Genomic DNA, 25,837 nt, shown 5'->3' with positions numbered 1-25,837 from the left:
GGTCAAAGGTCAAAGGGTCAAGGAGAGTGAAGGGGTCAAGGATTATCCCTGGGTCTCTTTGCCGCTCTCCCTTTCCCGTTGTCCACTCTTGCTCATCTTCATCTCTGTCAGCTGGATGTACCGCAGCACGTTGGTGTCTGTGATGGGGAGAAAAAATGGAATAGATGTGAGGCAGAGACGTCAAAATACAAACGGGACATCACCAAAGTCGGCAGGTAAAGCAATTAAAATGAAGCTTGGTGCACAAGTTCAATGGAGAACAGATAATAAACTCCACTGTTGAGGCCACTGATGCTGCAACACCGGTTCACATCCCCGCCCCCCCACAACACACTACACAACTACATGGGTGATGGGTACGAGTGAAAACAACTACAGACTGGCTTACAGACAGAAATAATGTTGGGGTTCAGTTTTCTGGTTACCATTTCCTGTTTTATTTTGTGAGTTTCACATCCTGTGCTTTATGTTACTCTATGATCTGCTTTATCTCTACAGTTTCTCTTTCTGTATTTTAGTTTTCTATGTTTTTAATCCCAGTTTCCTTCCTTTCCATCTGTCGGTTTGCTGTAGTGTTACTGTATTATCATGTAGGCCTTTTGTCTTCCTCTCTAGGGTTTCCCTCTCCTCCTCTCTGTTCCCCCCGATCTCCATCTCCTCTCATTTCCTGTCTGTATTCATTCCGTTCTTCCTGTTGCGTCCATGTTTTCAGTTCTCTCATCTTGTGCTTGGAAAAATTGTATTGTTTTTAAAACTTTGCCTGTTTTTCTTGTGTATGAGTTGTTGGTTCTATCATCACCTTTCAGACTGTTTTCCTGTCTCGGATTGGATTTTGTGTTATTAGAACCACGGAGTTGCCTGTCCTGTCTCCCTGCCTGCATTTAGGTCCTCAACAGTTTTGCTGAGCTGTATGAAACAAACGCTGAGGACAGGAACACACTCCTAAGCATTTACAGAATGGATCGTCTGAAAGACAAAATGAGCATCTCTAAACTTTGGTAACTTCCTTATATTTCTGTTTCTTTAATTGATCTTGTTAAACTTTACATTAGGTTTTTTTCTTCTCAGCCTGAACATCAAAGTGGTTTCATAAAAGGAATACATTTTTGATAGAAAATCATCAAACCTTGATTAATTTACTCTTAAATTTAGAAATAACGATATAAAAAAAACAACCTCAACTCTTTGTCAACCACAAGAATTTAAAAAATAAGTACAGTACAGCAGTACCTCGAGATACGAGTTTAATCCGTTCCATGACTGAGCTCATAAGTCAAACATTTTCCCATTTTAACATAACTAAAATCATTTTAATCTGTTCCAGCCTCGTATAAAAGCCCCAAAACCCTCCAATTATGAAAAAAAACCTCCATATTTTTTATCAACCAATAAGCTGCATACTTTCCCAGTGCATAATTAATTATATACAAGTTGAGTAAACAATGATAAAAGTATGAAAAGAAACGCAAAAGTCACGAGAAAACAGGAGCTACATCCACCACCGCTATCTCGGATTTCCCTCAAATGTTGAACAAAAATATGGACAGATTGACAGCTCGTATCTCAAATAACTCGTATGTCGAGCAGCTTGTATCTCAAGGTACTATTACATATTGAAATTACCTCATTGTCTTAACTAGTACTTAAATGAGCCTCGTTTTAAGACATTATAACTAAATATTGCTAATCGCCAGACATGGGAGTGTTTTTATGTTCTAAATCTCAAGCTTGCCTTCAAGAAATCCATTTCGTTTCACTTTTTAAACCTTACATTCTGCTTTAACCCCCCCCCCCCCCAGCCATCGGTTATGTGAGTAACGAAACTGATGGGTTTCCCCTCACCTGTGGGTTCGCGGTTCTTGGCGTCACGCAGGTAGCGTAGGGCACATTCGTAGTCGCCCAGGTGATAGAAGGCGATGCCGGCTCGGTACATGGCCTTGAAGTGGTCTCTCTGGTGGCTCAGCACCTTCAGGCAGTACTCCTTCACTCTCTCGTAGTTCACCAGCTCCGACTGCAGCAGGCACGCTGGGAGGAAACCGGATCACAATGTAAAAATGGATTCCAGAAAGGATTTTGAGCACAAAGTGAAGTTAAACTGGCTTCTGTGTCGCATGAGTGTAAAACAAGGATGGGGATATTTCGCTGACATCTAGACATCTGTGCCTTTTAATAGAGCTTGAGTTAATTCCAGGCTCCTCAGTACTTCCTCAGGATGGATGTGAGCTGACTATAAATAGCTAATACTAATATCTCAGCGTGTAGAAGATAAAATATGTTGTGTTAGCAGTTAAAGCCCTGCGGCAGGAAAGTAATGTCTTTACATGCTGCTCTTGAACTCGACATGAAAATAGAAAAATAGTGGGAGCTCGGCTTGTGGGGGATGAAGGACTGAATACTGTGAGGGTGCAAACGTCTTACTTCCCCGACGTAGCATACAGTGCGTGATAGAGCAGCAAGAGACAAGACAGAAAGGTTAATATGCAGAGATCAAGGTGAGAATGTGTGGTGAATGATGAAGTGGAGGCGGTGAGAGCTGCTCGCTGTCGATGAGCTGAAAGAACGTCATGAAGAGAAACAGTTCTCCTCCTGATGCGTCTGGAATGATTCTCAGCAGCTCTGAACTGGGTTGGGATTCCTTCACAGTAAACGCAGCTTCTATTCCACTAAACCTTTAAAGGTCTGATGATCACTCAAATGCTCTTCTCTTAGTGAACACAAACTCTCCCAGCATCACACCCCCTCCGTCCCGTCCTTGTCCGTCAGCTCTAATCTATGTGACGATAAAACAGAAACGATTTTCCCTCCTTGTACCCGTACATCTACCCCAGGACCTTAACCCTTCCTCCGTCCTTCCTCCATCTTCCCCCTCCCCATCTGCCTGTGGCAGCTCTGTAAATAACATGAGTCAGGGACTATTAGCTGGGAGGCAGGGTGAGTCAGGCGTGCAGACAGGCGGAGAGGGGAGGAAGGGTTGAAGGGCATGGCAGCAGGAGGAAGGGGTAAAGCAGAGTGGAGGTGAGAGCTCTGGGGGGGGGGGGTATTCACATGAGGAGAAAAGGGTTAGAAGCAGCTGGTGGTCCACCTGTCATCTCCACCTGAGCCTCAAAGACTCGATGTGGAGGATCTGGCTTCAGCCGTCAACAACAGAACAGCAAAGCACTAAATAATTCATGCTGGACATCAAGGGACCAACTGACTCAGTAACGATCAATGTGTTTTGGTATTTAATGGTTGAAGTTGTGTATCTGGTACATTCAGACAGCGCAGTGTTTGTGCGTGTGTGTGTGTGTGTGTGTGTGTGTGTGTGTGTGTGTGTGTGTGTGTGTGTGTGTGTGTGTGTGTGTGTGCGCGTGTGTGTGTGAGTGCACACGTTTGTGTATTCAAAAAAGTGCAATTATCTAAAAAGAGAGGTGAAAGTTATTGAAATTATTTCTGACCAGCGTTACGATTGTGTTTACAGTGACATCCATCACCATATTTCTATTTTCATTCTAATGTCATTTCTGGACTTTGACCAGGCAGGAGGCCTAGAGGAAGACCAAAGAGGAGGTTTATGGATGTAGTGAAAGAGGACATGAAGGTAGTTGGTGTGAGAGAAGAGGATGCAGAAGACAGGGTTAGATGGAGGCAACGGATTTGCTGTGGCGACCCCTGAAGGGAAAAGCCGAAAGGAAAAGAAGAAGACCATAACAGGGTACCAGCGGTTTAGTATTTTGGTGTAGTAGTAAGCGCTGTCACCTCACAGCTAGAAGGTGCTGGAGCTTCTAGTTTCTGCACACATTCCCTTCAAAAACATGTAAAATTGGTAAATTGGTGACTCTAACTGCCCAACTATGTGTTTGTCTCAATACGACCATTTAGACATGAATGGTTTTACCATAAAATGTTTGTTTTTCTTCCTGTGTTAAAGTCATTTCTTTCTATGACAATCAAATTTTTGGGGCCTGAAAATGAAACCTTTTGAAAATGGGCTCCGGAGCGCAACTGAAAACACAAAAAGCAGCTGTCTTGCAAAATGCTGCTAAACTATTATGACTGTGTTATTATTCTAAAGTGCTGATTATCAAAGATTATATCGCCAACTACTGGCCTGGAATGCATATTACAGCACTTTCAATCAGACAAAGGATACAAAATGTTGTCAAAATCTATTTTAGAATGCAAAAATTTTCAAGGGAACATCGACTTAGTGTCTTGTCTACTAACTCTTTTCTCACAATGTCAGGTGGGACAGGCTGCAATGCCCCAAATCCCCCCAGATATCTTCTAAAATCTGAATCGATGTATGAACACTCATCCTAATAATAAGCTGAACTAAACCAGACCAGACAGTCGTCTGATGTTCAGCTCCAGATCCAGAACAGAGCAGGAAGGTCAAAGTTCCTCTCCTTCTACCATCCTGTATCATCTTGCTCAGAGGGAATCACCTCAGACGCCCTCGTCCCCCCTGCACCCCCTTCACCGACTCCACTCCTCTATTTGTTTTTACAACCATCCAGCTACTAGATGACTACTCCCATCCCTCCACACACCCATCCATCATCGCCCCCCCCAGCAATGGATGAGAGCAGAGCTTTCAGAGGATTCAGTTACAGTACATAATGGCCTAATGGCTGACTCAGTTAGAGAGTTCACTGGCACCTGCACACACACACACACACACACACACACACACACACACACACACACACACATACATGCACGATACAGTAGCTACCAATGGGATAGCAGTGCAAACAGACTGGCGGTGGAATAGGTACCAGGAGGTTTGGATTGAACTTGATGACACAATCACAAACTGATGACATGAATACAAACAAAAGGTTGCACAAAGTGTGGTGGAAGATCTGTGCAAAATACACACAACCACACACACACACACACACACACACACACACACACACACACACACACACACACACACACACACACACACACACACACACACACACACACACACACACACACACACAGAGAAAAGTAGTGTACACAAGTGATGACTGGCTGGCCGCACCCTACTGGCCCATTAGGCAGATGGATGGCATGCCAGAGGAAATGTAGAGTGTGGTGAGATGCATTAAGGGTGTGATAATGACAGCATCATTGGTGGAGGCTGTGCAGGGACAGACAGACAGAGGCTCCATAAAAAAATGGTAAAACAATACGACTGGAGCCAAGGTGTCCCGGTCTGTTCTACAGGGAGACGTGTGGGTCTGAGGGTTTACTTTGTCCTTCTGCTCTATTATACAGTGGTAGATGGGAGGGGCAGGCAAGGAAAAATACATCAAGTGAGTCAACCGTCGTTCCAAACCTGGAGGTCTGGACCCTCTCAACGGCCTGCAACATAAACCAGAGAGAAGAAGACAGGATGTGATGTCATCTAATCTTTGCTTTGTACTGTCAATCACAGACTCCATCAAACTGAACCAGCTGCAAGAAAGAGAGCTGAGTAAAGTTATATAATGTTAGACTACCTTCACATTTGTGTGTTTGTGAGACCGTGGTGATCCATAACTAACCTGCAGTTAGTTCATTCTAACTAAACCTATACATTTTTCTGTTGTCTAATCTTTTTTCCTCCCTTTAACCGTACAATGGGTTAAATTGAAAGCTTCGCCATTCGATCTAATTTATTTTGCAAAGGTGTGCGATGCTGTCATTCAAAGCCAGCAACATGATTCTGACGCCGCAGGGGTCACGACTGCACACAGGGGTCACGTGGGGAGCACAAGTGATCAGTTTCCATTAGTGCTGGATTAAAAAACGAGAACGCTAAGAGGGTACAAACCTCTGTCAGGGTCCAACGATCCCCGACAATCGATAACTGTTACTCCAGCAGTATCGCTCAGCTGCTTCTACAGTCTGACTGTTATATTCTAAGGTTTTTAGCTCCAGTAGGAATAACTCTTCAAAAGCAAAAAAAAAAAAAAGTTCTTTGCTTTGCATCTTTGCGACAATTTCAAGCAGCAGTTTTTGTCTAAACAAACCAAAACCAATCTCCTGGTTGGAAGTAGTTAATCAAAAAAAATTCTATATATTTGACATTTTTTAGTGTTTTTTTTAAGTGTAAATGTTGGATTCATATTCCTAAATGTGATAATCTGTTGCTTGTCGAACACAAAGAAACCAACAGAGCTCACTGTATTATGAGACGTAATGATAAATGTTGTATAAATAGGCAGGTATGGATTATGGATTAGGAAAATAAGACAATAAGAGGTTCAGATTGTTGCCGCAGCGTTCAGAATCAGCTGCTCACAACATCCGTCTGCGTCATGACACACACAGATTCTAAAACGGACTTCCTTTAAGTTCTTACTGGATGGCTAGATTTAATAAGTAATTTGAAAATTCCATCTTTGATCCAACTAAATATTTCACATCATTTTTCACTCATTTCTGAAACAAAATGATTTGCGGATCTGGTTTCAGGACAAAAGAGCCATGAACCGCAGTGATTATAGAAACCGATCATTACATCAATGTGGCTCCAGATCCAGAATCCGTGCCAGCGCCGGTTCTGCTCAACCCACCCCGAACCGTGACTTTCCAATGAAAGGATCAGATGTGGTCTGCTGATTTTTGCTTTTGATAAAAGATGATGAATCTCCACAGCTTTAGGTACGCAGATGCTGAGAGAGCAGGGAGAACGAAACGTGAAAAGGAAATTAGTGGAGTAGACAAGATGGATTGGTTTTAATAAGGGACTTGAAGTAACAGAGAGACAGAGAACGAGGCTTTGCACACCATCCAGAGTCAGGGTCACGACTTGAAGTAGTTTTTTCTTCTGAGAAACCAGAACACGTGATCAGCAGAACAGAACAATTGATTCAAATACATCTGAATGCCTGAAACCCAGAATAAAGCAACAGATGCGTGTGGGCGTGCTTGCATTCACGTGACCGTGTGTGTGCGTGTGTGCATGTGTGTGTGTGTGTGTGTACATGTGTGTGTGCGTGCTTGAATTTCAAATGAGAGGTGTTGAGTGGGAGTGGTTAACAGATGCTCAGGAGCCTCACTGGTGTGCCTGAAGCGTCACGTCTGAAAAAACATCACAGCACAGACACTCGCTTTCATTGTGCTGACAAAGCGCCAAAGGCTGAGATGAATAAAAGAAAAACAGATTTGAGAGAGAATTTAAGGCAAGAGAGTCAGTTCAGGAAAAATATCAACGGATTCTCTTCGTGAAAAGTGAAGAAGACGAGATGAGACAAGCAGAGGGGAAACAGTGTGCATTGTCCATCACGTTCCTCCTCTTCTTCTCTTCTATAATGCATGATCCAACCCCACTTTCACTACATCACTACATCCTCCCTGTGGACCCCCACCACCACCACCACCACCACCCAGACCCACTCGGCTGTCCTTCTCCATCACAGCAGGTCCAGCATCACCATACGGATAATTTAAAGCCACTTAGGTCCTGGTGATTAGTCTCCTGTCCATCACTGTGTAATTAGGTCTCCTTCAAGGTAACGGCAGACGGAGAGACCCGTCAGTCTCACTCATGTTCTCACACGGACACATTTCCTCACACATCTCTCCATCTTTGACCCTCATCTTTCAGTCCTCCGTACTCTGCCCCCCCCCCCACACACACACACACACACACCTTTCACTGTACCTCTTCCATGAACGTAGTGCGCAGTCGTCATTGTGAATCACCTCAAAGATTCTCTGAGAAGAGTCTCCTCCATGTGAAATCAATGATGTGATGTCAAAGCAAGTCCACTCAGCAGACCTCCAACCAAAGCCCCCAGCTCCTTCCATCAGAACGCTTTATCTTTATCTGACGGCGTTCGCTCTGACCTCAGCAGACAGCACCTGCATCCTCAGCTTCCTGTTGCATTTTTGTGTCTCTGTTTTTTCAGAAGTTGCTGCTTCTCATCTTTAATCCTTACTTTATAGTTTTTTGACACTGTCCACTGGATGGTTTTTAGTAAATCATTCAAACGCTGACTATTAAATAGGCTGTTCTCAGAGGAATGGCTCATTGGCTCACCATAAACCATTTCACTTAGAACAAGTGGTGCAGATGAGCTTTGACTGTGTGTCATGGTAACAAAAGACTAATGCAGCTCCACATGGTGTCAGAACCTCTTGATGTGACTACCATTTATTTGACTGGGTGAGTCACACCAGCCTCCACAGGCTCCTGTGGAGTGATGGTGGATTGTGTGGTTCTGGTCCAACCCTACAAATGAGTCAAGAGAAGATTAATTCTTATTATAAGGGGTTCAATTCCCTGAATGTCCCATTTGACAAAGATCTCTACAATAGCTATGATCGCTGCTAAATAGATTTACATCCAAACAAAATTTAACTCATTTTAAAGGAACAATAATGTATGAACAAACATGTGTATTCATCTAAAAAAAATGGAAAAAGGATGACACGCTGTGGAAACCTCTAACTGAACAAGCTGGAAAGAAGTTTTAAGTGCCAGCAAACCATTCCATATATTTAAAAACAGTTGTGTGGTATTTATTTGGGCTCATGAAATGATGTGAGTGAGGCTACGACCACCTCTGACGGAGAACAGTATGGTGAAATAAAGGAGCAGCGGTCCTGCCTTGAATGAGCTGTATGAAAAGGTGTGATTAGGTTAGAATTAACATTTTGAACTGAGTGAGCTACGTGTCCCTCATAAGGGGGTAGGAAGACCTACAGTATTTTCTGCACAGTAAGCAGAAGGGTACGCCAGTTTTTGAGGGTGCGCCTTAAATTCGAGTGCACCTTATACATGAAAAAAAATTAGAAAAGGGTATGGCAGTTGTTGAAGGGGCGCCTTATATTCCAGTGCACCTAGTAGTGTAGAAAATACTGTATTTGGGTAGATATGGAGGGAGCCCAGCTAGCTGTCTCTCATCTTTATGCTAAGCTAAGCTATCTAGCTGTAGTTTCACATTTAGCGGGAACATTTAAGAGCAGCATCGACATTCCCATGACAACGTAATCCTTTAAAAGTTCATCCTGCATCTCATTCTTCCTTTCAGCGCTCTACCTCACAGCATCTGTCTGCCCACTCCAGCGAAAACCCCGGTTGACATGTTGATTTCCTCCCTGACACCTCCTGTCACTGCTTGGAAACTGCTGGCACATCAAACATATTGGCATGAATTACCCACGATGCAGCATGGATCCTGGGAGGGGGGAAATAAAGCATCCACGTTATCCTGTTAGATCCCGCAGAGGGCCAAGGGGGCAAAAGAACGTTGAACGCTGCTGCTGATGGTTTACTGTACAGACCGGTCCAGGTTCTGGGCGCATCCGTCCAGACAGACGGACGACTTGAATCCAACCGTTTGCTGATAACCTGCTTTTAGCCATGCATCACCACACATCCTCAAACTGCAGTTTCACAAAGGTTCTTTTTCTTTACTCCATCATTTACACCCTCCTACACCGTCCTGCTCTCTGAAAATAGTCGCTGACTCGGTATTAATGCTCATCTGCTTAAATATTTATACAACTGAGGGAGCAATCGTCTCCACGACTTCACCTAAGATGAAATCATTTAATGTTCTCCATCGCACAGCAGAGATTCCAGAACTTCAGCCGTCCTGTTCATGGCGCTCAGGGCAGGTCTTAATGGGTTTCCTCCTTTAGAGAAACAAAGGGTTCACATCATTATGATATCTGACTCATTACAACTTCTCTTATTTTATATCCTTTAATCAAACAAAGGATCCAGGACTTTCTATATTATTTTTACTGTTGTCATGAGTAAAACCAGGCTTTCGTATATAACGTAAGTACAGTTTAATAAAGCATAGACGTGACTTTTACTGAAGCTGTAACGGTAGTTGACCCCTTCCAACTGAGACACAGCTTTGTTGCGGTCCTTAGCTGGGCTATCTTCTGATCACTGATTGGTGTTATCTGAGGACACAGGGCAGACTCCCGCCTTCATTCCACTAGACCTTGGGCTATGAGTTCTGCTTTTGTCAAACCTACTGTTACTATCATCAGTAATCATTCTGTTGTGAAACATTGTACAGAAAATGTATTGGATCCCCTTCTTGTATCTTATTGGATTTGTTTAGAATAATCGGACTCTGGTGCATCAAGGCGAGTACAAGACAGATGAGAGTCTTTGGAAAGGTCAAGAGAAAACATTGCCAAGTGCCTTGGCCCAGACTCTGGTGGAGTCAGCCGTAATCCGTGAGGTAGTAAAGCTTTTACACTAAGTGCCTAAAGTAAATTAATAGCTTCAGCATGAACTTTCTTAATTTCAGTAAATGATACAACCACATACCGGCAGGCTGTCATGATCAGAAAGTAGGAAGGTAAGCATCCAGTGAAGATGGAGCATATGGATCTGCAAACTATTACAGTGCTGAATCAGATGTTGGCCGATTGGTTGTATAATTTGAGTTTGCACAAAAGGTTTTTTTCTTTCAATAATGCAGGCAAGGTTTTGTTTTTGTTTTTTAAATGATGGCTTGTACTCCGTATTTTCTCAACATGAATGCATCATGATGGTGATGTCAGGATAAAAGGAGTTCTAACACCCAGATCTAACACTGTTGGCAGCCAGCAAAGCCAGAGAGGCTTGTTGGCAGCACACGGCCAACATAGCTAGTGTTCTTGTCAAATTACCTCTAGTTTATCCTACATGCCCTTGTTTTATTTTTTAATATGATTCTCAATTCATAATGCATCATTTCTATTCATAATTAATAAGGTAAAAGCAATGTAAGAGGGGAATTGTGGGTTTTAAAAATCAGAGTAAAGGTGTAAATGTCCAAGAAATTGTCATATGGTATATGTTTCTGACATTGAATTTATATATTTACTTTGCTTACAGACCAAATCCCTTCATCTTTTAATATTAAAAACTCTGTTTAGTCACGATGTCAATCAATCACATTAGTAAAGGTATGATTTTGTCTCCAGCATACATACCCACAGACACCTATCTACTCTCTAAAGCACCCACACTCTATGGGTTACCTGTACAGTAATACCTCTATTTATGAATGTCTCTACTTACGAAATAGAGACATAGAGAGGTATTACTGTATTTATATTTCGCTATTTGAAATTCTGGTGGTTAATTTATTTAATTTGTGTAATTTGTGTGTACATAATTTAGGATTGGCCTCATGTGGGCCAGACAGGGATGTACAAAGGATGTGGCCCGGGGGCCCCAGTTTGTGTACTGTACACACATCAGTAGCAGCTTGAAGTGCGGGGAAAGTTGACAAATTTAGGAAAGGGATTTATACAAGAATGTAATTTCATTTTTGTTTGTCAAGACTCTTCAAATAGGGTTTAAATGTGAGCAACATTTGGATGGAGCTGTTTGGACTGGGCAATGCATGAAGTAAAACCTTCGGTGTCAGGCTGGCACAGGGAGCTCAGACGGTGACAAACACAGCTTTTTATCAGCGTGGAGCTCAGAGGATAAATTTAAACAGCCAATTGGTTTACTCTGGTCTGTCTGCTGGAGCAGGGCTGTTAGATGGACCCAAATGGCTTCAGCAAACTCTCATTACTGACGGCTTACAGAGGGTAAATATTCTGCATTTTTCTATCATCATCTTGCACCCACCCCCACCCCCACCCCACCCCGAGGGTGTTAGAAAGGGGCATCTGTTTCAGTTTCCTGTCCGCTGATGCCACGAGTTTCAGCTAAAAACAGCTTTGACAGACACGTTCAATTTATTCATTACTTCACACAACTGTCAGTCCTGTCAGTCCACATCAAAAAATGATCCAACAGTCTAAATCACAGGAATCCACACTGTGCTACACAAATTACCAGTACACACAAACACATGGGCGCAAATAAAGCATGTAAATAAACCCCCGAGGTGTCAGTCCAATGTGATAATTGCAATATTGCCAGAGGGGATTTCACACAAATACTGTAGTTTTTTTCTCATTCTATGCTGGTGAGCTGACAAGAGGTCGTTTTTACGTAATTATTCACCTATTTTTATTTTGAATGTTATGTCTTTGGTTTGGTTGAATTTTCAGTTTGTTTTCCTGTTGGCAGGATTACCAAAAGTTTCTGAATGGATTTAAAAAAAACCATTTTCTGATAAGTAGGATACAGCCAAATATAGAATCCAATAGATTTTGGAGATAATCCAGTGGGTTTGAAGCATGAACAAGATTCTGAGTTCTGATGTCATGGATACAACCCATAAGTCTTGGATAAACGCAGAGTCCGACTGACTCTTCTTCTTCCTTTTCTTTCGTCTTTTCCCTTCAGGGGTCGCCACAGCGAATCAGTTGCCTCCATCTAACCTTGTCTTCTGCATCCTCTTCTCTCACACCAACTACCTTCATGTCTTCCCTCATTACATCCATAAACCTCCTCTTTGGTCTTCCTCTAGACCTCCTGCCTGGCAGTTCAAAACTCAGCATTCTTCTACCAATATATTCACTATCTCTCCTCTGGACATGTCCAAACCATCTCATTCTGGCCTCTCTGACTTTATCTCCAGAACCTCTAACATGTGCTGTCCTTCTGATGTACTCATTCCTGATCCTATCCTTCCTGGTCACTCCCAGAGAGAACCTCAGCATCTTCATCTCTGCTACCTCCAGCTCTGTCTCCTGTCTTTTCCTCAGTGACACTGTCTCTAGACCAAACAACATCTCTGGTCTCACCACAGTTTTGTACACCTTTTCTTTCATTTTAGCTGAAACTCTTCTATCACACATCACACCTGACACTTTCCTCCACCCGTACCAGTCCGACTGAATAATAATCAATATTACAACTCTGATGTTTAAATTCCAGAAAATCTGCTACTGTGATATAACAACAACCACAACGACGACAATAATAATAATAATAATAATAATAATAATAATAATAATAATAATAATAATAATAATAATAATAATAATAATAATAATAATAATAATAATAATAATAATTGTATCATCACAATTGGGTAGACTGAGCTGCCTCGGCAGAAGTTGGGGCTTTCTGAGCGCTGCCTCATTAGCACTGTATTTATCTTTCAGTATTACACAATGCAACCTGCAGACCCAATGCTAATAATTTCTGCCACATCAGAAAAACTAACCACATTAAGCCGCCCTGTAGTCGTTACTCACAGCCTCATTTTAAAAGCACAGTGGAAAACGTCTCCAGTGGAGCTTTAGTCCAGTGATTTGTCAGACACCTTTTAAAAAATCAGGTATGGTCTGACATTTTCTTTAATTTTTGGTGAAACGCCTGGATAACTTAATGAGTCTATGTGTAGTGCTGATACCAGAGTCCAGGGATCGATCCTAAAGCTTGATCTTGACTATTGACTGGTTTGCAGTGAATGTGGGTACAGACATTTTAGACCCAATCAGATGTTTTGATTTTCATTCAGGTCAAAATTGTATATTCCTTTTTAACTTAATGATCTTGGTTCAACTTTGGTCCACTTTGGTTCCACCTACAGAACCAATCACACATCCACTAGCTCTATCTCCACTTTTAGCTTAACGCTGGTCAGCGTGTGAACATAAAGTTAAATGCATGTCATCTTACTTAGCAGTGGGTCTTTATTTTGGTCACTGTGAGCAGCTGTAACAGAGCTACTAGTTTATGAAAATCCAAATAATTACAGTTCATTATTGATTGGAATTGAAAACACAGTAAATAAGAGAAAAAGAATTACAAAAAAACCTGTTTATTTTCTCCCTCCTTCCCTCTGAGTCTCTGCCTTTCCTGTCTTCTGCTTTACTTCCTGACAGACGACTGAATCTTATTTACTCTTTTGACAGGACTCATCTGGGCCTGTCAGGACTCTGATATAAATCAGCTTGGTCTGGATTGGATGGTCTGCTCGCTCATATTAATAAAAAATAAATTAAAAAAATAGAGAGATGAAGCTCTAAAAACCCTTCACTGCTTAGAGGTCATGGAGGCAAGAATTATGTTTCTTTCCTGCTGTGTTCTTTTGTGTAATCCCATTGTTTGTTCACTCGGTCCACTTCATCCCTCTCCTTTGGTTTTACTACCCTGCCCCATTTTTTCCACCGACTCACCCCTTTCCCCATCCTGTAAATGTGTGTCCCGTGATTCAGACGGATGTATAGAGTAAAGTGTGAGTGGTAGAGAACAGGGAGCACCAGTCGTAACCCTGACAGCAATGCCACACCATCTGCAGCCCTGGCACACAACGTTTCCACTTCTCCGTCCCCCCCCCTCCAATGACTTGCACACAGTGGGGGAGGAAAAACACCAACCAAACCTCCCCATCCCCCCTTCTCATTCTCCAACACCATCCGTTCCCTCCACCCTCCTACCAGAACACCGCTCTTCATCCCTCCAACAGCACCGGACCCGTCCTTTACCTCTCCCAGCTGCTTACACAAGCATCCAGCGTGAACGTTTCTTCATCCCACCTCTCTTTATCTCACGCACTCCACCACATCCCCCGATGATGGAGCTGGCAGGAGATGAAAGGAAGGAGTTTTCTGCTCCTTTCTGTTTTTGTAAGTCAGCCTTGATTGTTCACCAGCAGCGGTTTAGGGTTGCCCGGCGGATCAAACCGTCCGTCAGGCCTCGTCTGTGCGTGCTGATGAGGTGGAAACATACGCCTACGTCTCATGACTGACACTATAGGCAGAACCTCAGTGTTTCTCCAGCTGTTAATGCCACCAACAGGTTCATTAAATCTTCAGCAATAGGACTGTGTTTGTGTGTCACGTATCAAAAGTTAATGAACAGCTTCAGCGAAGCGTCCCTCAGCCTCAGAGGTCGGAACACGTGACGGAACAGACCTGGTGTTCATATCTGTGCTGAACCTGGGTAGTATCCATCACTCCCTTCATTTATGTCTGGAGTTGATGTTGTGTGATGATGATCACATTCCCATTTTTATAGTTCCAACTCCAACTGAATCATTTTTTCCAAAACAAACTACAAAACAACTGTTTCCCATAGCTTTAGTCGTCCTTTTCATGCTTTCATGACACTCAACCAGACCGGCCATTGATGGAGAGCTCTCTGCAACTCAACCGTCAGACTAGGTGTATTCAGAGCAGATATCAGGACGAGTATTGGTGAAGCTGATTGACGAGTCAATCAATATGACTTGGTTGATGTGACCCTCTTCTAATCTAAATTTAAATGCTGCATGTTAACAATCAGGATGAATGTGGTGGTTTGGAATTGAAATCATTCTCTAATCCGTCAATTCTTACCAGGAACACATATTTATTCATATTTTTGTTTGTTTTTGGAACAAGGTGTGGTTTTTTTTTTTTTTTTGTCATACAAATTGCTTTATTTTTATATAGTCAATCGAGTCGAATTTGCTCCAAAGTCCGAGAAAGCACCACCTGAGCAGGAAATTAAAACAGAATTTAAAGTAATTAAGTGTAGATAAGGTGGCATAAAATGGATGTTATAAACTAAACTAGAGGGATCGGCCTCTTCAAACACAAGCAGGTCCACTGAGGCTGAACGTAGCCTCAGCAGGATGAACATCATGGAGACCGGTCGAATAAAAATGAGGTTGAAGGTGGTGTTAGGAAACAAACCGCTTCACTCATTTCCTCCTCTCTCCTAAAGCTGTGACTTACGACTCACTCACAGTCGAGCCCGTCAGGAGGAACAAAGGGAGACTCCAGGCAGAGATCAGAATAAATTGAAAAAGCCAAACTGATCACAACAGCTTCACACAGTCCTGCTGGCCGTTTTAGGGCAGCAACGACTCTTACATTAACCCCAGCGTTGGTGGTTCAATCCCCGGCCCATGTGTCCTTGAGCAGGACACTGAAATCAGAGTTATTCTCTGCTTAAACCTGCAGCCTCTAAGCTGTTTGCTGAACATGTTGCTGTTAAAACACTTCCTCATGATCAATATCAAGAAAAGGAGCAAACAACCTGCTGCCAGGAGTGTTATTTCTGGATGTGTGTGTTGTCAGTGGGTGGATGGGTGAAGGAGGCAGGCGGTCTGCCTCTGGCCAAAATGTTGCAGCACCGTGAACTGCCAGACATCCAGATGGCGGAGAACATGCAGCCCTACAGGGACACGCAGTCGGGGTGTCTCCTTAACAAGGCCAGCAAAAAGGACATTCATCTTCTATCGTATGTTTCTGACAGAATCGGGTGATGAGAATGTCGGAACTCTTTTCTCTTTAGTCACACCTTATTCTAAAATTCAAGGAATCTTTGTCTGTAATTCAGTCGTTCATCTGATTTACTTCAAACTTCCACATGTGACCTGCTGGGAGGCCCAGAGACGTAATTCCATGACTTTGGTGCAATGTAGTAATGGATACATTCAATATTAATGCATTTAGACTTAACAGACGAACAGAATTCGATACAGCAGCTGGGGTGAAGCTTTGTTCTGAAACGGTGACTCTGCTTTTACAGCTGTGTACTTTCTAGACACATGATCAAAACCTCCTCCACTGTAAATGAGCCAAGGGGCACTGCCTGGGTACTAACAACAACATTAACTAGCTTCAACATGGATAAATGGATAAATGATCACAAAACACATCGCATTTGAGTCAATGTGATGGATTTAATTAACAGTCTCCGATTAGACGCTGTAGTTCAAAGCTAGATCAGAAAGCTTTTAGGAGATAGGATCACACCCGCCATCGCTGATACAATGATATGCTGGTGGGCAAAAATAGAAATAATCATCTCATTCTGCAGCGTTGCAGAGACATTCAGTATCCCGTGTACGACAGCGTTGACCTCGGATGGAAAGGTAACGCGACCTGTTAGAGAAATCCCGCAGCGGCGTGTTCTTTTATCGCAACGTTTTGCATCACTTTCACATGTTGCATTGATAAAGTCACACCTGCTGGATTTTATTCATGCATGTTTATTCAAATCATGCTCTGTAAAAGGTTGTACTACTCGCCTAAAAACAACCACGTTCATCTCATTTGACAGGAGAGACGAGTGAGGAGTGGCAGATGAAGGGACCGGCGCTGAATCCAGTGGGAGGGAGAGAACAAATCATAACTGATGCATCATTCACTGCAACATTTCACCTGATTCTCACATTTTACTGCTTATATACACCACTACCCACTGACGTGGTTTCACAGCTAATGCTGTCTGATATTTGCCCTCCAATTGTCTTTAAAATGCAAACCAGAGAAGCCTAAATTTTTAAAATAATTTCCTGACTCAGAAACTCTCTAGCCAGCTCTGAGTTTGGAACTCTGTGTTACTATTTCTCTCCTGTGTGAGTGAGAGTGTACGCATCCTTTTACAGATTAAACAAGACAGTCAGAGACCGCAACATCCCGCGACACCCCTGAATTCAACATTTGACCCTGACCTACACATTTTTGTGCCTCTGGCTTCCTGAAAATGTTGCTTTTTGTTTTGTGATTATATCTCATCAGGTTTCAGAGATGTGTACCTAAATAAGGTATACAGTGCGCCTGTCGTTCATCGCGGTCAATGCGTTCCAGGAACCACACGCGATTAACGAATTCCGCGATAAAGCGACAAACTATTTATCTCATTATTTACAGTAATTTAAACGTATATGAACCCTCCCCATACTGATATTACACCACCTTCTATCTGTTTTATCTTTTCCCCCACTATGATAGACTGTTTAAAGCCCTTTTGTGTCTCATGGAAGTCCGAGACTCACAGAACATAGCGTACTTCCAGATGCCGTCAGCCAATAGAATGCGCGTACGGTATCACGTGACTGCCTTCCAAAAATCCGTGATGAGGACAAAAATTGAAATTTGACCCTGACCTTAGTTTCCCAAGGTCAAAGTGATCATCTCATTTTTGTTACTTAGTTTGGTTTTAAAATTGTCCTTGCTTCACTTCAAATGTCCTTTCTCAGTTGTTTCTTGTCTTGTTTTCTTGTTTCTTGTTAAAGTTTCATATATTATATAAACCAATGAAAAATACCCACCATAGATTTATAAAGCTGCTCTGTTTTCAACATTCCAAAACTTTAAAATATTCAGTTTTCTATCCTCATACAGCGGCGCATCTCAATGAGATGCTGAAATATTGATCTAGTTTGATGAAAAAGTTGAGTTATTGATCCAGTAATGTATTAATAGATGTACAGTAATAAAAAGTAAAGACACACAAACCATGCTTTTTTTATTAAGATGGATTATTTCAAATTCTTTGTTACCATATTAGTCTATTTTACTGTTAGTTTATTTACACTACAGTTTAACAGTACAAGACAATTTATAAAGTACTGTGTAGCTGCAAAATACAGGCAAATATTTTCCTTTCAAATGTAATAGAGTACTTTTTATTGTGCTTAAAATAGACTCAAATAAAGTACGACTACTTTTTAAATGTTGTACTTTTAGGTGTAAATGCACCCAAGTGACTTTACACCAATGCATTGAGGAAAGACCCCCCCCCCACACAGAACAAAGTCAAGAACACAGGAACTCACACAACACACACACACACACACACACACACACACACACACACACACACACACACACACACACACACACACACACACACACACATTAATGCACATGCAAACAATACGCTCCACTGACACACCATCAGCTGAGTCAGCAGAGGTCGGTCAGGGACAAAGGCAACACACGCCAACACCGACACACACTGACCCTCACATGTTGGGCTGGTTGGTGCTGTTGATGCTCTGCTATCGCGTGTCAGAGCCAGAGACAGTCGGCCAATCAGACAGCAGCTCCTCGCTCATAACCAGGGAGACCATCGTCTGCCCTGCAGCAGGAAGCAGGTGGAGCGGCACGACAGAGATCTGCAGCTGGATGTTACAGCATCAACACACATGTGACTGGTCCACGTTAGCGTGAGTCATGAAATAAACTAGCTTCAGACTTCTAGTTATAAAACAGAGCCAATGCCAACAACAAGCAGCCTGATCGGAACCTTGAATGAACGTGTCCTGACATCAGCATGTTAAATATTCGTGAATCGTGAGTCATTCAATAATCTCATATACATTAAATTATAATAGAATTATGGAAGTATAAATGTAAAAAAAAACCTCATATTAGTTTAATTACAATGTTCTTAAAACTTTAAAGTAGTGCGGAATTGCTTTTAATTCTCAAGCTGCGACAGACTGAGCTAAAGTTCATATTTAAATAAAAGGCGCGAAGAAGACATCTTAATAGTGTGGCTATGAACAGACAATATCAAGCCCAAAGAATTTAAATGCAGTATTTAAAAATAAGTTGTCAATGTTCTTTAACTGTCGTCAATAAATCGAATCGGTCCTACTAGAACTCATTTCCCTCAAGCTAAAGAGCAATTTGTCGTATCCCTCTGCACCAGCTCCCTGGTGTAGAGCTGATGCAAAACTGCTGCTATCAACATCCACACTAGTGCACCAGAGGTTAACTCTACTATAAATGCACTATTATCACAGCTGTTACAGGAAACGACTGGACTGCTTCTAAAAACACTCAAAGGATTTAAAAATATAACACCCATTACTGGCCTTATCCAAAAAAATATTTTCTCTGCCTCAAAGTCTGTCGTGCAATTTAGGGGATAATTCATGTAAAACATGTAAGGTTTGGTCATACGTGATCGATTTTGAATCTGGAAAGACAATTTTTAGAAAATAATGCACATTTATTTGGGAGAAAATTCAAGAAAATGGGGCCACGTGATCGGATCACAGTCACGATCATCTACAGGATGACGTCATCCTGTAAAATGTAAAATACTTTTTATTGTGCTTAAATTTGCGTGTCTGTGTTTTTGTAACTGATTAAAATAATCACTAAAATGAAGGAATTAGAAATAAAATGTGAGCTTTTATTCCCATGAACAAACAAGCTATAACTGAGCAAATTTACAATTGAACTGAGCGCTGCGTTTTTAAAATCCCTGGAGCGTTCGTCTTCAGCGGGAACAATGAGCTGTGGTGTGAGACGGATTTGTTGACAGCAACCGATGCAGCATTGTGAGTGTAGATAGAGCCACAGAAAAACCACAAGACGACAAAAAGACAGGAGGTTTATGATGATGGGGGGGGGGGGTAATTAATATGAATGTAAGGATCAATATCTTAGTTACTGTAAAGCAGGGACATTCATTATCATCTGTGTAAATATGAGAATAGTTGAATTGAGTTTTGTTTGTGTGAGGTACTACACACACACACAAACACATGCAAACACACACACACACACACACACACACACACACATACACACACACACACAGCAAGGGGAGGGTATAAGCGACAGTAACTACAGGGAGAAGGCCCGATGATGGTTGCCATGGAAAATATGGCTCCCTGTCGCGTGCTCGCAGTCCCTTCCTCCCCCTCTCCTCCCCCTCTCCTCCCCCTTCTGTTGCACTGCTTTTTACTCTCCCTCTCGCTGCCTCTCTTTTACCACCCTGACTTCTTTCCTCTCCATCTGCCACACGGTATATCTAGGAAGCTGCTTCCTCCTCCCCCCACTTATTGTCACTTATTTCTCTCCTCTCTTATTTCCCTCCCTCGTAATTTTTTGTAACACAATAGCCTCCCTGCAGGAACAGACAGGCCCTGATCGCTGAGCAGAACAAGGCGACCTTCAATGCATCACCTCAGACTGACTGGGCAGCACCTGGGACAGCAGCGAGACACAACGCTGTACACCCCCCATGAGCCAAAAACTCATCATCCTCGGACTATATGAAGAGATGTCCATTCTTCTCCTGGACGTAAACACTCTTCGTCATATGTGTAGTCAGTATATATAATAGACATTATTTCAGCAAAGTTGGGTTATATAATTATTATTATAAATTTCATTTGTCGCTTCATTGTGGACATTTGCGATAAAGCCTTTTGGCATTTAAACCGACACCACAAGAGTTGTCAATGGACCGTCCTCATACGGGTTTCTCTAGTCCCACACACTGCTCAGAGTGCTTTACAGTTCCAGCCAGCATTCACCCATCCACACATAAATTCATACAGTGGCTGCACCAGGATCAGTTAACATTCACACCATTTGACATCAGCTGCAGAGCCAGGGTTCAAACCACTGACCATCTGATGAGTGGACCACCAGCTTGTGAAAAGTACTTGGAATACAGAAGTATCAAGTCCTCTGGAGAACATTTCTACATACAACCTCAGTTCATAATAAGATGAAGTCATTAGGAACTTCACATTTGATTGCTGTTAATTCATAAGGAATGTACTCATCATTTAGAACCATTATGTAGAACACAGACAACCAAAGCGGATGGACTCAAACACATCACATCATTTCTTCTTGGTTGAGCTTCCTGAGTGTTCCTATTCTGTTGTGTCGTGTCACACGTTGTCATCTTATTTCTTACTAGTCGTGTGTGATACTCACCGATGGATCATCTTGACTGTGTTACTGTCCTTTCCATTCATTTTGAATGATTAATCAGTTTTGGGGGTTTTGTCAATGCATGGATGCAAAACAAAAATAATCTACTGAGGTGGGTTGGAAATGTAAGGAGTGGAAAGTACTGATATTTGTGTTAAAATGTTAAAAATTTAAAAAGTTGATAGAAAGGTGAGTACTCAAGTAAAATACAGATACCTGAAAACTCTACTTAAGAGTAACAGAGTACTTATACTTTGCTTCCCATTTGTTCCGGGGATGAACCACACATCTCTGGAGCTGACACTAGATTTGTTCACCTCTCGCTCTAATGTTAATCAGATGTAAGAGGAATATGTTTAATTAAATATAATGAAAAAATAGAAAGGCTGTCATTACTGTAATGATCCTAAAGGTAACAGCTGGTTGTGATGGGGAGTTGAGGCTGATCTGATGGGTGAACCCACAGACACATTCATTATTCCAGATTAACGTTATTCCAGATTAACATCCACGTAGCGCCTGTTTGAACCCGGTGACCCCGGAGGTACCAGCAGCATCCCGCTGGGCCGGTGTGCTCTCACCTGTCAGGCTGTCGTAACACTCGATCTCGGTGCTCTCCACGGCTCTCCGCTGCTCGTCGGTCAGCTTGGCCGCGGCTTGGGTCAGCAGGTTCACCTCGGAGCCGGCCGTCCCGTCCCCCACATGCGCCCCCTTCAGCTGCAGCAGCGCCCGGTGGTACTTTCCGATCGCTTCCCGGAATTTTTTCTCCTTATAGCAGCGGTGACCCTCCGCCTTGAAGTCGATGGCCTTCTGGATCTTGGTCTCCATCTCCGTTTCAGCCGAGCCGGCTCTGTACCCGCCGCCGCCGCCGCCGCCGTCGCCTCCTCCGGCGGCAGCCGCCAGGCTCCGGCCGCCGGTCTCCGGGTAGCTCTTGAGGCTCTTGATCTGGTGCTGTTTGGCTTCCATGTCTCTCAGTGGAAGCGCCCGGAGCGGGCCATGGCGCTCAGACACGAGTGTGTGTTTTGTCGGGGGGGACCGGACCAGCGTGCTGTGCATAAAGGACGGGAGGCGGCGGCTGGACAGGCGGCGAGGCTCGAACAGCAGCCGATTTAACCCGACCGTCCGCGGCTTGAAGCTCCTGCTAAAAGACCGGAGTTAAAATAAACTTAAAGGGCTTTTTAACGTTATAATAAAAGACTAACAAAGATAAATAAATAAAGATTTATAAAGCTGACAGACACTCCATGTATCTCCCAGACATTAGAAAAACAGATTCATCGGTGTGGAGGGATGCTCGGTGGATTTCTAAGGTAACAGCCTCTGAGGGACGCGCAGCATCAGCACCACAAACAGCTCACAAGACAGCCTCTGCCGCACAGCATTGTGGGAGATAAAGCAGAAAGAGAGAGAGAGGGAGAGAAAGAGAGAGAGAGAGAGAGAGAGAGAGAGAGAGAGAGAGAGTGTGTGTGTGTGTGTGTGTGTGTGTGTGTGTGTGTGTGTGTGTGTGTGTGTGTGTGTGTGTGTGTGTGTATTTGAGAGAAAGAGAGAGAGTGAGAGGTCGTGAGGCGTTGCTGCAGTCCAATTTTCCTGGAATAAGCGCACAGATACATCCTGAAACGACTGGCAAAACAAATCCACACGTTTTATTGCTTTGTAAATAATGCTTTTATTTGCCCATAAATAATCACTATATTTAATGTTCTTCCCTGTCTATTTGTCCTTTTCACAACAGAATCTTTTCTTTATTGTCTGTCACTGACCGGCCTGTAGGCTACATCACCTATAGATGTCCCTCCATAAACATGACATTACGGCCAAACTGGAGATGTCTGAAGACTTCAACTGATGAAGGTTTGAAGGAGAGGAGGATGAAGGGCAGCGGGATGAGGAGCGAGCGGGAGCAGGGAGACAGCGACCTCAAGCGGCCACAGGCTGCACAACACCCAGGTCCAGAGAGAAGCCCTTTAGATAGGTTACAAAAATGTTTCTTCTCCTTGACTGTTGACGTTCATCTTTTATTGCGACCCTTTTCTGACATCAATGTGAATTGATCTCTACCATGTGCATAGAAAGTAGTACCGCATATGAAAATGCCCCAAATCAGAACTGAAGGAGTCCAATCCCATGATATGGTTTGTGTTGTTCATGTTTCAAAACAACAAACAACACACACAGACACACACATCTGAGTCACAAATGAGCAGAAAAATTTTTTCTCTCACTTTGACTTGTAGTATCAAGGTTGTACTAATTTCCGTCTGATACATCTGTTGAAACCTGCCATGCAAACTCTGCACAGATGATGCATTCAATGTAAAACCAGAAGAGGCTGTGAACTGGTTCCTCTGCAGATATCTGCACCACCTTACCATCTGTGAGATTTGATTCATCCAGCCCACAAGCAGGCAGAGGAATCCTCACGCGTTGAAGGAGCAGCCTGTCGCCTGTGAGTCACCAAACAGCTGGAGTTTCACTTTCACAGCTGTGAGGAAACTCAAATTAGCTCAACTTAATGTAGCCGCAAGAGGACACAAGCCAGTGTCTTATTGTGCCGGTCCCAAGCCCGGATAAATACAGAGGGTTGCGTCAGGAAGGGCATCCGGCGTAAAACTTTTGCCAAATCAAAGATGCGAATCAAACCTATGACTTCCATACCGGATCGGTCGAGGCCCGGGTTAACAACGACCGCCATCGGCGCTGTTGACCTACAGGGCGCCGGTGGAAATTGGATTACTGTTGGTCGAAGAAGGAGAGGAGGAAAGTGCGTTCGCACGAAGAAAGAGAAGAGGAACACCAAGAGTATAGGACTGAGAGTAGGGACGTTGAATGTTGGAACTATGACAGGAAAAGGTAGAGAGTTGGTTGACATGATGCAGAGGAGGAAGGTAGACATACTGTGTGTCCAGGAGACCAGGTGGAAAGGTAGCAAGGCTAGAAGTTTAGGAGCAGGGTTCAAGTTGTTCTATCATGGTGTAGATGGGAAGAGAAATGGAGTAGGAGTTATCTTGAAGGAGGAGTTTGTTAGGAATGTCCTGGAGGTAAAAAGAGTGTCAGATAGAGTGATGAGTCTGAAGCTAGAAATAGAAGGTGTGATGTTCAATGTTGTTAGCGGGTATGCTCCACAGGTAGGATGTGAGCTGGAGGAGAAGGAGAAATTCTGGTCGGACCTTGATGAAGTGATGCAGAGCATGCCTAGAAGTGAGAGAGTTGTCATTGGAGCAGACTTCAATGGACATGTTGGTGCAGGAAACAGAGGTGATGAGGAGGTGATGGGCAGGTTTGGTATCCAGGAGAGGAACGCAGAAGGACAGATGGTAGTTGACTTTGCAAAAAGGATGGAAATGGCTGTAGTGAATACTTTCTTCCAGAAGAGGCAGGAACATAGAGTGACCTATAAGAGTGGCGGTAGGAGCACACAGGTAGACTACATCTTGTGTAGACGGTGTAACCTGAAAGAGATCAGTGACTGCAAAGTAGTGGTAGGTGAGAGTGTAGCCAAACAGCATAGGATGGTGGTGTGTAGGATGACTCTGGTGGTGAGGAAGATGAAGAGGGCAAAGGCAGAGCAGAAGACAAAATGGTGGAAGCTGAAAAAGGAAGAGTGTTGCATGACTTTTAGGAAGGAGTTAAGACAGGCTCTGGGTGGTCAGGAGGTGCTTCCAGATGACTGGACAACTACAGCTAATGTGATCAGGGAGACAGGTAGGAGAGTACTTGGTGTGTCATCTGGAAGGAAAGTAGATAAGGAGACTTGGTGGTGGAATGAGGAGGTACAGGAGTGTATACAGAGAAAGAGGTTAGCCAAGAGGAAGTGGGACACTGAGAGGACTGAGGAGAGTAGACAGGAGTACAGGGAGATGCAGCGTAAGGTGAAGGTAGAGGTAGCAAAGGCCAAACAAGAAGCTTATGATGACTTGTATGCTAGGTTGGACAGTAAGGAGGGAGAGACTGATCTATACCGGTTGGCAAGACAGAGAGATAGAGATGGGAAGGACGTGCAGCAGGTTAGGGTGATTAAGGATAGGGATGGAAGTCTATTGACAGGTGCCAGTAGTGTGATGGGAAGATGGAAAGAGTACTTTGAAGAGTTGATGAACGTGGAAAATGAGAGGGAACAAAGACTAGAAGAGGTGACTGTTGTGGACCAGGATGTAGCAAAGATTAGTCAGGATGAAGTGAGGAGGGCATTGAAGAGGATGAAGAGTGGAAAGGCAGTCGGTCCTGATGATATACCTGTAGAGGTATGGAAGTGTCTAGGAGAGGTGGCGGTAGAGTTTCTGACTGGGTTGTTCAACAGGATCTTAGATAGTGAGAAGATGCCTGAGGAATGGAGGAGAAGTGTGCTGGTGCCCATTTTTAAGAACAAGGGAGATGTGCAGAGTTGTGGCAACTACAGAGGAATAAAGCTGATGAGCCATACAATGAAGTTATGGGAGAGAGTAGTGGAAGCTAGACTAAGGGCAGAAGTGAACATTTGTGAGCAGCAGTATGGTTTCATGCCAAAAAAGAGTACTACAGATGCAGTATTTGCTTTGAGGATGTT

At 43.2% G+C, this 25,837-nt stretch overlaps 1 protein-coding gene across 1 annotated transcript; it reads right to left on the bottom strand.

Annotated features, from left to right (window-relative positions):
• ttc9b (tetratricopeptide repeat domain 9B) lies at window positions 1-22,350 on the bottom strand. Its single transcript, XM_068318199.1, has 3 exons — window positions 21,876-22,350; window positions 1,843-2,025; window positions 1-137 (listed from the first exon to the last, which is right to left on the bottom strand). The coding sequence occupies exons 1-3, from the start codon at window positions 22,348-22,350 to the stop codon at window positions 43-45; spliced, it is 753 nt and encodes a 250-aa protein (XP_068174300.1). The 3' UTR covers window positions 1-42.
• Between the last annotated feature and the right edge of the window lie 3,487 nt (window positions 22,351-25,837).

Source organism: Antennarius striatus, chromosome 6 (genome assembly GCF_040054535.1).
Source record: "Antennarius striatus isolate MH-2024 chromosome 6, ASM4005453v1, whole genome shotgun sequence".
In the NCBI taxonomy this organism is placed as follows: domain Eukaryota; kingdom Metazoa; phylum Chordata; class Actinopteri; order Lophiiformes; family Antennariidae; genus Antennarius; species Antennarius striatus.
The sequence above is the reverse complement of the archived record's forward strand: the minus strand, read 5'-3'. Positions and strand labels throughout refer to the sequence as shown.